This window comes from Anser brachyrhynchus (assembly GCF_964034855.1).
Source record: "Anser brachyrhynchus genome assembly, chromosome: Z".
NCBI classification, from domain to species: domain Eukaryota; kingdom Metazoa; phylum Chordata; class Aves; order Anseriformes; family Anatidae; genus Anser; species Anser brachyrhynchus.
In genome coordinates this window covers 44,273,158-44,291,637 of record NC_137697.1, presented here as the reverse complement: position 1 = coordinate 44,291,637, position 18,480 = coordinate 44,273,158, and the positions used below count along the sequence as shown (strand labels likewise).

Below are 18,480 nucleotides of genomic sequence, written 5' to 3'. Positions count from 1 at the left end.
TAAGTAGTCTGTGCTATTGCATTTCTTTTATGCACTATGTTAGTGAAAGCAATACCCTGCTTTCAATGGTAAATTGTACATGGTGTTGAATACAGGCAGCGTTTTATAAAGACTGGAACAAGACTGCAAGAGCACCTATAATACAACAACTTTAAGCTTCCAGGCACTGGCCTTGAAAGTAATTTTCATTTAAATTCAGGCATGCATAAAAATCATGGAAGTGTTGGAACCTTAATTCTTACTGAAGATCTGATTCAAAAGGCAACCTCGAGAGCTCTTAAAAACTAGTGTCCGTATCAAATATACCCTTAGAATGATTTTGAGTTTGGAAATTATGAAGGACGGAGGTATAAAGGATAGATAAATTAAACTGTTACTGCTTCTATTTTTTTTTATTATTATGCCCATGTTGCATTTTCTATCATCTTCCACCTAACTCTTTAAAACAAAAAAATTGTTTCAGAATCAAACTAAGTGTGCTTTTACTGACAAGGGAAATGGTTTTTATGAGATTCCCAAAGCCACACAAGGTCCTGAATGGCTATTTTCACCTACTCTCTGATGAGAGATATATCTTTGACTGTTTATTTGTTCACAATTCTCAGCTATCTACTTAAATGCAAATTAAGCTGTCCCTTGCTATCTTTTTAATCAGGAAGAAACTCACAAGAACGTTCTTTTCACGATCTTGAAAATTCTGCAAAAACATTTTCTTCATAAGTTGTTTGAATTTGAAGAAAAGCTCAGAAAGTTGATGGATTTCCTTTTTATATTGAAATAAATCAAGCAGAGCTTTGACATCTTTTATGTACAAAAGAAACTTTACTAAATTGTTCAGTACTCACAAGCATAGGTTTAAATTTGGAGGAGGTAATCTGTATTCTTTTTTTTCTTAACATATTTAAAGATATTAAATATTAATACCGTAATATGTTGTTATTTCTTGTATTGGCTTATTTTTTTTTTTTAATGTTCAGGAGGGAGAGGTCTGATTTCAGCCTCCTATAGAAAAGCTTCTTCCCAAATTAATAGTATAGTAATAGTTCAGTAATAGTTTTCTCCAACTGTTGACCTGAAGCTTTCAAATTTGAAGCCCTATTCTTTTAAGATGTTCCAAAAATGGGAACTATTTGTTGATCACTCTAAATTAGCCCCATTACTGATCAAGTAATATATTTGCATGACAGATGATTCCCAGTTTAGAGATTCATGGATGCTCTTTGTGGGACATTTTAGCTGTGGAAGTTGTATGGGACTCAGGTTCATAGAAAGTGCCTTGGTATATTTTTTAAAGTTTTTTTTTTCTTTCTTTTTAAAGTGGTTTCAACTTGAATACTTTGGCACCCTTCTCACTGCAGACTGAGCTATCCATCAAAATGTCAGTGCCAAGCAACAGCTTTTCTGAGAAAAAAAAAAAAAACGAAGGGAAAGGAGACAATATAAGGAGTTGTGAAAGTCTATTCTGGTTGAATGACAACTCTGCCAAACATTCTATACAAATAGTGAGTTGTAAGTGTATTTTTAACTCATATGTACCACCCACAAAGATCTGGATCAATTTTACAATATGACTTTTTGAAATAACTCACAGCGTAATGACTGTGACTTAGAGTAAATTTTGCTGAATTACCTAAACTCAGTAGGATCATATGAATTGGTGGAGCAACATAATAGCAGTGAACTGCTATGAGCTTAGCTTTGCACTTTCAAAGTTTTTGCGCTCTAAACTGGAAAAGGTATTAAGCTCACAATAGTTCAACACACGTCTTACTCCATAGGTCGTCTGATCATAGCATTGAGTTGAGATACAACTGTGAGATTTGCTCTGAAGGAAGATCTGCTGAAGAGTTGTTTGAAGTGGTTTTAAATACATACATTTTAAATAAACCCTTCATTTTGAGCATGTAAATAGCAGTATAGAATTACAAACTAAACATTCAGAGTCCATGAGCTAACAGGCAATGGAAATCCACTGTTCAGTTCAAGGGATACACAGTACAATATTTTCTAAAATGGAAAAGAAAAAAACAAAACAAAACAAAACACATTTCATTTACGCTTAAGTGGAGAAAAATTGCATTGATTCACATAACTCCTGCAGCTAAAAAAAAATAAATAAAAAAATTAGTTCAATCTGCATTTGTCATAAGTTTATTTATACTGAGATAACACTTGAAAAGCACCCTAGAAACAGGAAGATGTGAGTTTCTGTTTCTAATCTGAATGGTCATACGATATGTGGCCTTAAGGTAGTAAGCACCATTCAAAACAGAATAGTTTTTTTTTTTCCCATTGATCTAGCATATTTTGTTAAGTTGCAAAAATTTGAAACAAATGTACTCCAAGATTTAAAAAAAAAATCAATGATATCATCAATCACATATATATAAAGCATATGCACAAATAATTAACAACTATTTCCCTGTGAAGAGGATTAAAGGTTTGGGGATTTTTTGGTAACAATTACTTGAGGCAATCCTGTATTTATTGTAAAGCTGAGGTAATTTTAAATCACTTTTGTATGTATAAGCTTGATAGCTTTTACAGTTAGATGATTAAATAAAGAAACAAAACAAACCAAAGAAAGTCTCTGACTGATGGTGGTGTCAGTACGTCTAGGAGCTGACATTTCAAGTATGATTTGCCCATACTTATCTTAATCCCTAGAATTAAATCACTGAAACAGATTCAGTACGAGCTGGGGGAAAATTCTGCCCTTGCTAACATGATTCAGATAAAGGTAAGAGAGTAACTACAGCACAGATTCAAATAAAGCCACTGTGTGAAAGATGAAGAAAAATACTCGTGTTTCCAAAAGTTGGCTCGAGGTGCCTATGTGATGTCACCAGTGGTTGGGTTCCTATCATGAATGATTGTGGCACACTGAGGAAAGGACTCCTCAGCCTCTGGTGGGGCCTGAGGGGGCTGTTGCCCTGCCAGTCCCAAAGAGACTGACAGTGCAATTCTGCAAGTTTACTGCCATGGAGGACTGAAAGAGAGGAAATTGCCAAATCTTCATTGATTTCAACAGAATTAGGCTGATTTATCTTAATAAGGAAGGACTGACGAGTACATATGCTTTACCTCATTTTCTGCAATTTTTTTTCTCATGTTAGTGAGATGGTCTGGATCATTGTTCTACTTTACAAATCAACACATTCTCTATTTAATGTATTTGCGATCCTCCATGGGTCTCTCAGAATGCCAGCACGCCTGGATCTTTCAGATACGAAGTGGAGTTTTAGGGATCTGCTGGAGGAAACTAAATGTATCTTTTCGAATTGTTCTGTACTGAGTTTGAAGGTAGTATTTTGTCTAATTTTACAAATGCAGAGTTAATTCTAGCCAGCATGTAATATATTCTGTAAAACAAAAAACTATTTTGCAAAGAGTTTTGGTAGCTTTTTGATTAACAAAATAAAATGTCTTTTGTATGGTACATGTGGATACAATATTATTCTCTGCAACGTAAGTGCAGTATGAAATCATTGTTTTATTCTTTTAATTCTTGTTCTTTCAGACTTCTCTGCACTGGTTTCACAGTGACGACAGTTAGCATGTGTTGGGCTACAATACCGTCTACCAGTATTAACCTATGACCAGACTCTTTGTTAGAACTAATGAACACCAGTAGGGGCTCTGTTTTATAGTGCACTTTCCCCAAAGTTAAACATAGGGAACTTCCCCCTATATTTTTACTTTAACTATTGAAACGATAAAAAGTAGACATAAAAGGAGCTACAGAAATTTGTTGCAGCTCTAAACGTTGACTTTAGCTTGCCTTGTATTCATATTTAGAGCCTGATTTGAAAAGTTCCTTTTTTTTTTTTTTTTTTTTTTTTTGACTGGTGATAAAGTCAAATATATTAAAGTCTTTCTCAATTGGCTTCTTACAGTCTCTTTACCCCCTGCCGCTTGTGTTGAAAGGGCCAAATTCTGCCTACCTTACTGACAAAAGTAGTTCATCTTTTTAGCAAGACTGTATATGTGAATAAGAGAAGCAGAATTTGGTCCAAAGGGACAAACTTCAGCAGACTGAAAACAGTTACTACAATTCACAATTTAAAAATGTGCACACACATATCTTTTTTCCCTATTCCTGGTGGTTTTCCTTTAAAATCTTTTGTGACATAACTGTATGCACTTTAAGTAAATATTTTCTCAGTGTATTTCTTTATCTTCTGTATTTATTCATTTTTTTTTAAACACAATTAGAAGTAGTATTTTTATAGGAGTTTATAAGCTGTATCTTACAGTATTTACTAAACAGTTGTAAAGAGGGTTTGGGATGTGGAAAATTTGCAGTATTGGGCCTATTAACTAATTACAATGTAAATTAGCATGGTTATTTACTTGGGAAACAAAGCATCAGTTAAAATGGATTTTAAAGTTAATCTAATTATCTGACAAATACTGGTTTGCAGACTCTGAAAAACTCCTCTCTTCTTAAACAGTTGAGGTAAATGTCACTTTTTTTTTTTTTTTTTCCAAAGCTTTTCTGATTTTGTTCACTGTAAGTTGGCTCAGTTGCCATAAAAGGACCATTTTGTGGTAACTTGTTTCCCATAAAATCAAACAGCTAATCAAAAATAGTGTTTGGAGGTAGCCGAAAATACATACCCATGCCGTATAGGTTTCAAGCAGCTATTGAAGACAGCAGAGTGCAAACCCCAGATGCATTTGGCTTCTGTGGAGTCTAAATGTGTTTTTTATTTGGAGCCCAAACATGTGATTTTTGTTTGTTTTCCTTCTCATTTTAAACATCTAACTTTTAGGAGGAATTCTTGCAACTTCATAGCTTGCCCTTAACAGCACAGATGGCTTTCCTCTCCACTGTAGAGTGCTCTGCTTTCCCCTAAGGCATATTAGTCACCTTAGACACCACCAACAGTAGGTAAAGCAGTAGAAGTTATGATAAGAGATCCGGCTTATAAAGGGAGCTGTTTACCTGTTGCTTCTGCAGCTCATGCTGATGTTAGATGTGTGTTTAAAGGTTTTGCTCGCCTCCTCACTTAATCACTCCTCTGCTGACTGGGGTTGGGGTGGGAAGGGTGGGGTGGGAAGGGCTGGGCTTCCCTGAATGGCTACGTGGTGCGGGCAAAAGGAGCTTAGAAGAGAAGTATGAAAACATATATATATATATACATATATAAAAATAATATAAAATAATGTGATGTAAATAAAGTGAAATAAAATGAAACAATAAAACAAATAATATAAAATAAATAAAAATAAAATAAAATAATATAAAATAAAAATAAAATAAAATAAAATAAAAATAAAATAAAAATAAAATAAAATAAAAATAAAATAAAATAAAAATAAAATAAAATAAAAATAAAATAAAATAAAAATAAAATAAAATAAAAATAAAATAAAATAAAAATAAAATAAAATAAAAATAAAATAAAATAAAAATAAAATAAAATAAATAAAATACAATGGTCAGGAACGGCGGTTCCCCGCCATTCCCGAGCGGAGGCACCGCCTGCAGGCGGGCTGGGTGCGAGGCGCCCAGCCGGGAGGCGGGCATCCTGCACCCGCCGGGGCTGCGGGAGGCTCCGGGGTCTCGCCCCCGTCCCGGTGCCCGCGGAGCCTCCCGCCTGAGGGGGTCGGCGCCGGGTGCCCGCCCGGGCGGGGCGGGGCGGGGCCGTGCCGGGGCGGTGCGGGCCGGGTCCTGTCGCGTCCCGCCCCGTGGGGGCGAGCGGCGGGCGGGGGCAGCGCGGTCGCCGCCGCCGCCGCCGGGGCGCAGCTGCCCGCCCGCCGCCGGGCGCTGTGTGCGCGGAGGGGTCGCGCTGCCTGCACTCGCTGCCTCCCTGCCTCGCTGCCTCGCTCCCTCGCGCGCGGACGCGCGCACACGGGCGCGCGCGCGCAGGCACAGGCGCGGACGCGCCGCGGGCGCTCCGCATCCTGCGCTGCCCGTGCCGCGGCGCCCAGCTGGCCGCGGCTCCGCGGGGCTCCGCGCTCGCTCCCCGGCCCTGCCCTGCCCTGCCTTGCCCTGCCCGGCCCGGCCCGGCCCGGCCCGGCCCGGCCCGGCCCGGCCCGCGGCGCCCCGCCGGCAGCGGGGCCGATGGGGACGGGCGGGAGGATGCGCCTGAGCCGCGTCTGCTGCGTTTTCTACCAGCTGTGCGTGCTGTCAAGCGGGCTGGCCGCAGGTAAGTGCGCGCCTTCCGCGTTGCGGGGACGAGCCCCGGGCCAGCCGCCGGTAGCCCCCGGTGCCAGTAGCCCCCGGTGCCTGCCCGCTGCTGGGCGCCCGAGCGGCAGCGCCCGTCCCGTGCGAGCGGCGGTCACCCACTGCGCGGGAGACGCGGGTTTCCAGCAGCAGCCCTGTCATCGCCGTGCGGCTTGCCGAGCGCCTGGGGATGCGCGTAAAGCCGCCCGGTGTCTCAGGCCGGTGGGGCTGTGTGCGCTCTTATATAATAAAAGTACGCCGCGAGTTTTGGTTAAATTGTGATAATGGTACGCATAGTGCACAGGCATCATTAGTGGTAGCTGAGTTTGGTTACAGTGCTGGTGATGCAGCCTGTGCACGCGTCTGCCACTTGTACGTGCACTCGCAAGCGTGTAGCTGTGGAGAGCGAGTGCATTTGGCTACATTTTTGAAATCGGCGGGTTTTGCGGAACGTGCTGAGAGCAAGGTTGAAATTTTCAAAAATTTTTTTTTTTTGGCTCAGCTTTTCCCTGCTTTTATATATATATATATATATATATATATATATATATATGAACTCTATGGAAGAGTTGCCACTTTTCTGTCTAAATGAAGAATGTTTTGTGCAACTTACTGCATGGAGGTGATGGCCACAAAGAACATACCCAGCTGCTGGCACAAACACACCTTCTGCCCAGTTTGAGCGCCATCTCTCTCTCTGTGTTAACCAGGACAGTGCTCTGTCCCAGACCCCCCTGAACAGGCACAGGGACATCTAGCATCTAGCCCGTCTGCTCTATCTAAGGTCAGGATGGAAGGGCCAAACAGAGCCCATTGTGTTTTGGGTGGTGTGCTTGGTAGGCTGGGAGCCCAAAGGAGTGTGTCATGGGAGGCATAGCGCAGGTTTCTGGCTGGCACTGCGTGCTGTTGGGTGCCCTGCTCATTTAAAGCCTCTGCTGGCCTTCCCGCAGGTCTCCATGCTTCGGAAGACTCTGAGGAGTGGGAGATTGTCTTCCCTGCGCTCTGGAGCAGGGGCCAGCAGGAGCCAGCGGGCGGCAGTGGTGGAGGGGGCGGCTGCAGCGCCGACCCCAGCTGTGGGAATCGGAGCAGCACCCCCAGCGCCCCCATCACACCCAGCCTGGTGGCGGGCAGCTCTCGGGAAGTGCGCTCCGTCTCCTCCTCGGTGGAGGGGCAGGGGCAGGCTGCGGGGGAGGCAGCAGAAGAAGAGGACACTGAGGATGAGTATGAGTCTCAGGAGTTTTACCACTGGTCCCCCCTGCCCCAGGGGTCCGGTGCCGCCTCTCAGTTACCACCAGCACCATCCCCCCCGCCACCACCTCCAGCCGAGGATGGAGATGAAGTGCTGCTGAGGATCCCAGCCTTTGCTCGGGAGCTCTACCTGCTGCTCAAGAGGGACAGCCGTTTCCTGGCTCCTGGCTTTGCTGTGGAGGAACGGCTTGGGGGAGATGGCAAAAGCCCACCTGGTGCTGCACAACTGCAGCCTGAGAGAGCTTGTTACTACAGCGGTGCTGTTCTTCGCTACCCGGGCTCCTTCGCTTCCTTCAGCACCTGTGGTGGATTGGTAAGATGACCTTGCACTCAGGGGCAGGACCAAGGTCTCCATCCCAGTGTCATCTTCATCTGCTGTTTTTCACTCACAACTCCTTCCTGAGCTCTTTCATATCCTCTTGGGTCATACCTCTACTCATCCTTATTTTTAACCATTTTGCTATTTGTAATTTTTTTAACCCATTCATAATTTTTTTTCAAACCTTTCTGCCTTTAGCCTGTAAAGTTTTGACATTCTTTGTTGCATTTCCAGATGAACTTTTGTCTCTCAGTTCCATGCCTTTTTTCCTTTTATCTCTTTTTTATTCCAATGCTACTCATCCTTCAACTTTTCTCATCTATATCCCTAATTATATTTTGGTCCTCAGCATGTACCTGTAATTACCCGCCATGTTCACTCACCTTCCTTTTTCCCAGTATTATCATTTCTTCTCCAGTATATATATAAAACTCTTTTTCCTCATTTTCATCCCATATTGAAGTTACCATTCTAATTTTTGTCCCCCTCCTTATCTTGTACATCTCAGATTTCAGGCTTTTCTGTCTTTCCTATTTCTACCAATATCTTATGTCTGCCTTCTCATCTTCATTCTTTCTTTTCTTTCAATTCTCTCATCCCTTTGTCCTTTTTGCAGTACCCCACAACTTCTCCCCACATGTAGTACCCATAGTTACTTGGATTTGGGACTCCATACCCTCCTTTCCTTCCTTTTTCTCAATTGAAGTGCACAATGAATATGTTATCAACAGAAACGTCAGTAGAGTCAGACCTTTTGTATAGTTTTTCCTTCAGGAACATTTGGCTTTACCTCACCTATTTGAAAGAAAATTTCACCTGCTGTAATTTCTGTTAGATCACTCCTGATTTTTACCAGATAAAGACCAGAATTGGGCACACTGACAACAGCAGTGGTGATCCAGTGAGCTGCAATCCCATGATACTCGGGGGTGGATGGAAGGAGTAGAGAACAGCTGGGATGATGTAAAATGCTGGCAGGATTTAAAACAAAAACAATTATTATTACTATTATTCTCATTTTGGGCCTTTATATAGCATCATAAATACACACGCCTGCAGCACTTTACAGAATATAGAATACAAAGAGTAATGGTGCTAGGGAGGGTTAACGTCGTCACGACCTTGCTTGTATTTCTTTTTTTTGGTGGTGGTTGCGTGTAAATCTCCACAATCACATGGTAGATAATTTCTTGTATTTCTTTCCAAACTTTAACTTCTAACTTGTTCCATTGTTAATTCATGAAGATATGCCTGCCTGGTTTTTATTTGCATGGTTGTGAAGTGAGACCAGGTAAAATGTGGAAATTTTGACTGCCTATTCATTTGCCTGTTTGGACTTATTCAAAACCCAAACTGAAAGTGGTGGAGAGGGAACATATATGGATTGACACCAAATAAAATATTTGCCTGCACTCCTGCAAAGTGAAACCGCCAAGTTTCACACAGCTCTAAGTGGTTGGCATCTAATTATTGACGTTTTGTCAAATTTTCCAAATCATGGTAGCAGAATTAATTGTGGAGAAAAATATTGAAAGTCAACTGAGGGTGGTTTGGAAGCAATCAGATAAAGGCTTTTTATATTGTGCAAAAGCATTTCACTTCTGTACTCCTGGTTAGAATTTTACTTTCTTCTACATTATATGTGGGTAAAATTTGGTTGGAGAAAATCTTTGCAAATAAATTGGTAGTAAGAAATAATTATCACAAATGTCTGCTCAAAAATGATGTACATCGTTGTGTATCTGTAACTCCCTTGACTTGATTTATAAACTGATACTCACTGTTTAAGTAGACCCCAGTGCCCTAGGAGTCCTGTTAGTGATTTTTGAATCAGTCAGATTTTTCCTAGGAGTACCAGATTACTTTCAGCCTACCAGCAATCTAAGCATGCACATGCTCAGATCATGTTCCCCATTCAGAAAGCTGCAGCCGAAATACAAATGCTATTCTATGTATCTCAAATAAAATTGAAAACTGTTGCTGATGTTGACCAGTGTTGTCATGATCGTCAACTGCCTAGTCTTGTTTGCAGTGAAATGGTTAAGCAGCTGTTCTTCTCGAGAGTGTTGCTTCATCAGGCACATAGTTAAAAATTTGCACAGTGCTATTATGTAAAAGTTGTCATAACAAATCTTAAGTTATTTGTCATTCTTTATTCAGTCATTGCATGGGCTCTATTACATATGTAAGTTGCTCTGTTTCCAAGAGTCTTGAAAAAACATCATACATACATTGCATATTCCATCCTGCTTCCTTTAGCCCTTTCCCTGCAAGAAAAGCCAAGCAATAGTTCAGACTACATTTTTTGTTTTAAGATATAAAAATCCATTGAAACTTGACCCTACAAGTATTTTATTGTAGTTACCTCCATTACGATTTAAATTCCATTTTAAATATAATGAAATTTCAGAGAAAACATAGTATGAATGTCTTACATGGATGCTCATTTCAAAAGCTTGCAAACTTTGAACTAGGGTTGCAAGACTGCATACACTTTGCAAAACCAAAGAAGTGAGCAATAAGACACATTATACCATTTAGATTCCACTCATCAATTTTTCTTTTCAGTGTAAAATACAGTCTCTAACAACAAAACTTCAAGCTTTCTTTTTTTCTGCATTGAAGCTAGTAGCCTTTTAGTGAATCTATTTATTTAGCAAGCAAACTAACTGTAGACTGACAGACAACAGTGACTGTGATACACAGGAGGAAGGCTGAAGAATGGTAAAGGCCAATAGAAAAGGTTTGCCATGATACAATACATGGCAATGCAAATGCATAGCTGATGGGAAATTTTGCGGTAGGGCTAGTTTTTTGAAAAGGTACAGCATTTTCAGTAAAAGGAAAAAAAAAAAACAACAAAAAAACACTTGGATAAAATTGTGGTGCCATCCAAGTTAGGATCTTGGTGGTGGTTCCAGCTTCATGGGTAAGGCATGGAGAGGCCTGACATGCCAGTGACATTGAGGAAATATAAAAAAGGTCTGTATGGACCTCTAATTTCTAGGCAGAAAGACAGAGGAATACTCTTACAGATATTTTAGGCACCTTCTCCCCTTGGAGTGGGATTTAGATGTATTTTGAGTAGTTCACTGGTTGCAGTTGGGTGGAGTATGTAAGGTACAGCACAACATTAAAGCCTCCCCATATTTCTTACTTAACAGTTCTTGAAAGCTTCAGTGATATGTTTTTTTTTTTTTCTTGAGCTATTTGTCAAAGGCAGTGTGGAGGGATCATAATAATGGGGATTGTAACATATGTTAATCGTGAATATGATTATTCACATATTATTATCAATATTATTATAGTGAAAATGAGAGTTGTACCCCAAGATAACTGCAAATCAAATTCTGTCTGTCAACACTGGCTTCATCTGACAACCTATCTTGTGAAATGAAGGAAACATAAAACGATGGATATTTTCTAATCAAACTAAAGACGATATGCATATGAAGTGTAAAGAAACTCCATCACTTGATAACATTCAAACTAAAAACCAGCAACAACAACAATAAATAACAACAATAAAACACCAAACAAACGAAAAACAACAACAACAACAACAAAGGCTAGGCGGGATGGGGCATTGAGCAACCTCGTGTAGTGGAAGTTGTCCCAGCCCATGGCAGGGAGGTTGGAACTGGATAGTATTTAAGGTCCCTTCCAACCTAAACCATTCTGTGATTCTGATTCTGTAACCTCAGTGTAATCTCAGAGCTCACATGATCAATGCTGACAGCCCTTTTCAACTCCTTGGTAAAACACTTTGGGGTTTTTACATCCTTTTGTAGCTCAGTGGGATTTGCTGAGTATGTTTTGGGCTTCTATACTGGTGCTGTGGGAAGATTAATAAGGAGAAGTTTCCAAGAATTCTCCGTCTGTATGCTGACTGCCTGCTTGTTGTTCATCATTAGGCAAATACCAGGATGCAAGCAGCCCTGCTGATGCCAGTGAGACTGCTGTTGTGAAAGAGATGAACTGCAGAACGAGACCATTAATTATTTAAATAGTTGTTTCTACTGCTTGCTTGTGTTTTGCCATAATATCTGAAATAAGAAAAAAAAAAATATGTTGTTGAACAGTTTTATTTTTAACTGGTAATATAAATCAACTTACAACTGGTGGTTCTTTTAGAGCATGTTGTAGCAGAAGCTTTCTGTGGGCATAGAATTAAGAAATTTGGCTACTGGTTCTGCCAGCAATCTGCTTTGCTCCTAGCATGGAAGTTGAAGTAGTCTCACTACACTTCCCAGAAGACAGCTGTAAACACCACAAATGTGTTCTTTATCACCTACTTCTTTCATTTCAGAGAGACATTTAATACCATTGTTTCTTAGCACTGAATTGCTTACATAGTACTCTGTAACTAGGAGGTGATGAACAGAGATTTCACCAGTGTCTTTTTTTCCTTTTCCCTTTCCCTTCTTTTCCCTTTTCCTTTTCTTCTTCCTGTTCCTTTAACTGAAGCAGTCTGCAAGAAATAGAGAACAGTTATGTAGAGAAAGAATTTTAATTTTTTTTTTTTCTCTGTCATACTTAAAGCAATGTTTAGACTGTTAGGAAATGCAAACAGGAGCAAACATTACACAGAGGAGGGACAGGAGAATGCAGCTCCATACAGCTATGCTGTTCACTGCAGTGCTTAGCTGGTTGTCTAACAGAACCTGCATGGAGATCTATTTAAACAGACAGCTACTAAACTACATTGGGTTAATTTATAAGGGAGAAGCTTTGAAATTCATTTGTGTGGTTCAATAATTTCACTGGATAAGAATGCAAAATGTACACGGGTATATTTATGGTAATCTAAATCCCTTTTGAAAAGTTAATGTCAAATACTGTTTACAATGGAATGTAATGTGCATTTTCCCAGTGAGTTGAGTGGGATCGAGTCATGCCATATCTCCAATCCAATCCAAGAAAGGGCCCATTGTAGAAAGTGTATGGTGCTTATCAGTCTTTTTTTTTTTTTTTTTTTTTTTTTTAAGTCCTCATTGCCTTTCAAAACCATATATCTCAAAATCTGGTCAGTAGATTATAGACAAGTAATCACAGATTTACTATAGCTGTGCTGTCCGTAGCAATAGTGCCAGTGACTGCAAAAGAGTGGGTATCAGTAGTTCTGCATCATGAAGAGACATGCCAACTATCATTGCATGATGACATGTTAACAAAGATGTTTTGATGATAATGCCCTATTTTACAATAAAACTGAAACAAATTAGGGTATGAAAACAAAACAAAACAAAAACCTACGCGACATCTTTAGCTTATGGAATGCTTATTTGGTACTTATAGGATTCTGAACAAATCTGAAGCACCATTACATGAAATGTATCAGATTTTTACTTCTGACAAAAATAGTGTTTTGAAGATGAGTAGTATTAACTTAAACCAGGAGAATGACACATGAAGATGCATAGATGGGTATAGATGTTTTAAGATACTCTAAACCCACGAGGCTCGTAAGTTCAGGACACTTAATAGAGTCTCTACAAAGCTGAACCACTGAGAATAGTCTGACTTTGCAAATTGTCTCAGAACAAGCAAAATGAAATTGTACTGGAATGATAGCAATGAAATAAAGAAAATGTCTGTTGTCCTAAAATTCTGCACGTTCCCTTTTGAGCACAGAGATTGCTAATAATTTTTTAGAGAAAGGGAAAGAGAAAGATCATTAGCAATATACATGGTCCATTTGATATAATAAGGGCTAAAGTTTGACGTTGCAAAAGAAGGATATATAAAATTAAATGAGATTGTACCGAAAGCTGCCAGGATAAAATAAAGAATACACTGCACCCTAGACATCCAGCTTCTTGGGATCCTTAAATGAAAGAGATAACACAGATATGCAATAAATTATATGTTTAGATCCCCTCTTTATAAAAAGAAAATAGGGCTAATTCAGGACAAAAGGATGTGGGAAATCACTAGATTTTTTTTTTTTAATTTTTCAGTTACCTATCTAAAATGCTAAAATATTACTTACACAGTCTGCCTAGTATTGCATTGTGAATGAGGGTACTCTGTAATTATCTGTTATGGAGAGGTCACAGGTTCCCACAGCTTTGCTTAGTTGACTTTAACTTGCTATGTTTTATTTGTGTTTTAAACCTCATTAAATAAGCAATATCAAACTTGTTATCAGTAGATATAGATGGACTAGGTAAGGCATGTGTGGTAATGTCAGCCCTGAATGGAAAACAGCTTTGATCTGTTTCAAAAGTAGGTTTCTTTGCAGAAAAACAGAAACAAACCTGGAAAAATAAAATGTTAGACCAAAATTTGGGTTTTGCACTTCTGCATGTGGTAGAAGAACAGATGAAGGATGGTGATGCTTCTGGAAGATTGCCCTTTCTTTCAACACACAGGTTGAATCTAAGTCAGGTTTGCTCCTCGTGGAGGTATGTGGCAGCATGACCATGGGAAAGAGGAGATGAGGGCAGCTAGGCCACTCAGAAGTCTGGTCCAACATGGCAGTTCAAAAGGGTTGTTCATGTGAGACCACTTCGGCATGGTTAGGCAGTGATCTGCCTTCCTCCAGCACAACCGTACCTGTTATGTTTAACGTCTCTGTTATATTAAAATCTCATCAACATAATCTCACCTTGAACATCTAATGAAAAATAAATGAAAAAAAAAAAAAAGTAGAGAAGCCATAGAAAACTAAAACCAAGACTGTGGCTATGACCAGCTGGAATAACTGGCATATAGGTACAATCAAAGCGCTATTTATAACGTTGCTTTATACTACCTGAGCAGCAAGTTAATTACAAACAGAGCTACTAAATATTGTTCATTTTTATTTTTCCATAAAGAAAATGAGAACTGCAGATGGCATCACTTTAAATGTTTGATTAGCATCATTAAGAAATACAAACCAACAAAGATCTATGTAAAGATAAAGGACTAAAAATTTTTTCTTTTCCTTCTTGAGTTCTGAGACCGCAGTCTTCTGCTATTGATATTTACCTTTCTGGATGAAACAGCATTTGGGTGGATTTTTGTTTTGTGTATCTGAGAACCCTTAATTGATAATAAGGATAAATCTTTTAAACATAGGAATAGTAGTGTTAATACAGAGAAGCAAGGTTTAGAAAATCAGTTTTGATTTGGGCCAAGACTATATTTGAACTATAAAGATCTTTGTTTCCTTTAATGTTAAATGCTGTGACATGGTATGTGAGATGTTGGGCCAAGATGCCACAGACCATGTGGTTATGATTCATTTCTCCTTCTAAGAGCTCTTCTGTAATCATGTAATCACTCCATCCTGAGACAGGTTTGATTTGTGATCCAATCCTGCTCATAATAGCCCTCTGTTCTCTTAAGTTGCTTAGTTTCCATACAAACACATTCTTTGTAATATATTTCCAAGACATAATTAGAAGTGAGAAATATGCTATCTCCAGTGTAGCTTTATTTAAAAAGAAAAAAAAGAGATTTTTTATGAGTCACTCAAGATCTCTACCCCTTCTAATTAATAAATATAAAATTATAAAGGTTAGTTGGCAAGACGTCGAAGGGAGATGTTACATCACAAAAATGGGTAAGTCCATTAAATAAATGAGTAAAGTTTTCACTCTATAATTTGAATGTAGCTGCTTTGAAAGGAAGAGGCAGAGTAGCAGAGCACTGAGCCTCTCTCAGCTGTGTCTGTTAAGGCTGGTGATACTGGTATTTTCTCTAAGTCCTTCACTGACTTTTATCCATATCTCATGTGCACCGGTTGCATATTCTATAGCAAATGAGTCAGGATTTTTAAAGTGAGCATACGTTCTCTGTGTTGCAACACTTGCATTTTTTTATTTTTTATTTTTTAAGAACAGTTTTTTGTCTTTCCTTTAAAAAAGAATTCCTCAGACCTGCAAGAACGGAAATTAATTTTGGTAGTTAATGATAGGTTGTGATGGGAAAAAAACAGAAGCATCCATGATTTCCAAGATGTAATACCATTAAAAGTGGAGGAGCTAGGAAATAAAAGGGAAACAATAGAAAGTATCTGGTGTGAGAGAGTGTAAGAGAGGTCTTTATGGTGTTGCTGGTAGCTGATGATATGTGAGGACAAGTTTGTGGAACTGTGGAGGTAGCACAGGAGTGATGCACACCTCTCTTTGCTGTGGGATAAAGACAGAAGAAAGGGATGAGTGAAAGCCAATTAAATTTTGGGGGAGAGTGGGATGTTTGTAAAAGTTCTTCTGTAGAGTGTGTGCCTTTCCCTGCTTTATTCAGGTCTCTCACTGATGACTTTAGGGACATGTGAGGGGTGGTTGGTTGCTCCTTGTTTAGCAGAAGCAGGAATGTAATGGAAATAGTGTGAAATATGCTTAGCATGCTCATATGTGAGTTATATTGCATATCCAGACAGCAGTTGGTCAAACTTTTATAAATCAATAGCACAAAATGTCTATATTAGATTTAAAATCACATATACATCTGGGTTGTATTAGCAGTTCAGTTAACCTTTTATTGTTAAACTGTCATTGCCTGGACAATCTGGTTTTCTCAGTTATTTCTATCACTTCTAGTTACGGCATAGAAAAGCAAAGAAGTACTAATTTTTTTTTTTAGTGTTAATTGTAGAACCATGTATACATATGATAAATCAATATTGTGACATTAGTTACTAATAATACGTGTATCTGCACGTAAGTGAATACAAGTAAAATCTGTTGGAAGACCGTGCTGTGAATGTTTTTCTTGGGTCTGTGAGTACATTGTTCAGAATTATTTTCTGAATGAGTTTTGCATCCAAAAATGTAGAAATGTGCCCAAAACTGACTTGTGAAGTGATTTAGTTTCTGTGTGATTATTCTCCAACAATTGCATATGCGTGTTTTATGATCTCAGCTGTGCTACCTTAAGTTCTCATTAGATGTCAGAAGTTTAACTGGGTCAAGTCAGGTCAAGCTTATTTAGATAGCAGTGTATTAAAGAAAATATGGATATTACTGCATGTGATGTTGTTAATTCAGCTGAGAACAACTCTTTTGTGATTCAGTACCATATGAATATCCTGTTATGTCCTCTGGGCTTAAGAGGGTGCTGGCTTGTAGTGTTCAAGTATTCTAATGGCTAGAGCAAGTGCCATCTTTTAAATAAAATACTAAGCTCTTCTTCAGATCTGCTTAAGCTCCTCAGTGCTCTTTTCATCATGTGAGCACTGATTAGCCTGGCAATCAAATTATAACCTTGGAAACTCAGGTATATCTCTGCTTCAAGGCATCTCCTATGAAGTGCTTCACTTGTCTTTTGAAAATGAGGGACAGAGGAAAAAAAGGGACATGGTAAGGTACAGGAAAAAGCTGAATGCCTGTTATTCTGAGGTACAGCAGTGGGTGGAGGCTGAGTTCTTACTCTTGGCATGTGCAGGGAGCATACAGCCAGTTTTGTACAAATACTTTTAAGGACAATGTTTAGTTGTGGTCTTGCTTAATTTGCTCTTTACCTAATGAGCTTACTTGCATTAAGTAATGCACATTAGGGTGTTAGAAGTAGAAGAGGGTTTATAGGTTAAAATGGATACAATTATGCACATACATACTAAGTTTTTCAATTACTGGAAGATAGTCCTAGTGTGTTTCCTGATTTTTTTTGTCTTACCATCCATTTTGTTCTATAGCAACCTACCTAAAGAAGCATAAGAACAAATTTTTTTGTGTCTCTTGGTTCGGTTTGGTTTCTAACACAAAACTCTTTGCATTAGAAGTAATGGAAGAAAATTATTCCTTCTTATTTAAGGAATTATCAGTTCCTTAAATTATCAATTTCAGGTGACAAATCTTTTGCTTTGTTCCATATAGATAAATTTGTTTAAAAGTGACCATTCACACTAATGCTACTTGGTTTAATATGCTGATATCAAAACTCCATTCTACTCAACATTTGTATTCTTCTGCATGTAAGATCAAGCTCTCTAACTTTTTTTAAAAAAAAGTTCTTCTTCCAAAACGCATTTTTTCCTTTTTTTTAAAATAATAGGTTTTGCAAAATCATTACTGTTCTTCCTTTCATGGGGGTACTAGAAATTAAATATTTTTCCACCCCAGGATAGGGAAGGAGAATCAAAGCTTAGAAGTATAAAACGAAAGACTACTCAAAGTTTGGGGAAAAAAAAAAGGTACAAATTTCGGTTGGGTAGGAGTCATAGAGTTATGTCTTCTACATATTTTTAACTTTGTTAAGCAGTTTTAATTAATGATAAGAAATTCTGAGAGTCTTATTTATTTCTCTTTAAGCCACCACTTCTGGATTCATGTAACTCTGCAGAGAGATATAAAAGTCTAAGCACGATTTTATTTTATAGATGGAGTAAATTGATTTGTTGAATTATAGTTCTGTGCCCGTAAGTATATTTTCCTGTCTTGAATTTCTGTTTTCCACACTTAGTAGTTTTGGCAGATTGTAGATTTGAATGAAAATGAGCTTTGTGGAGTGTTGCCTTGAACTAAGTAGTCTTTGAGTGCAGTTCAGTCCTGCTCCCGTAACAAAACCAAAATAGATGTGCCACATCCCTCTGTGGCTACAATGAAAACACATGGGTTTGAACAATGGTAGTTCATCAGTATGCACTATCTGAATGTTTCACACCCATAAGTCAATTTAAATATGGATCCCATGCTTTGGTCTTTGTGGTACTAGGCTAGGTGTAGTATCTAATGTAGCTTAGTTACACAGTTGCTGATACTTCCCATTTACATCTCCTGCATGATGCTCAGTGTGGAATGTTTTGTACTCA

General features: G+C 38.9%; 1 protein-coding gene across 3 annotated transcripts in view; it reads left to right on the top strand.

The window, feature by feature from the left end:
- Window positions 1-5,714: 5,714 nt before the first annotated feature.
- The window catches only part of ADAMTS19 (ADAM metallopeptidase with thrombospondin type 1 motif 19), a 164,181-nt gene continuing 151,415 nt past the window's right edge, over window positions 5,715-18,480 (top strand). Inside the window, exons 1-2 of one of the 3 annotated variants that reach the window (XM_080575091.1) lie at window positions 5,715-6,155; window positions 7,123-7,733. In XM_080575091.1, coding sequence (XP_080431217.1) covers window positions 6,071-6,155; window positions 7,123-7,733 — 696 coding nt within the window. In that variant the 5' untranslated portion in view covers window positions 5,715-6,070. The other 2 variants (XM_080575092.1, XM_080575096.1) reach the window with 2 other exon arrangements.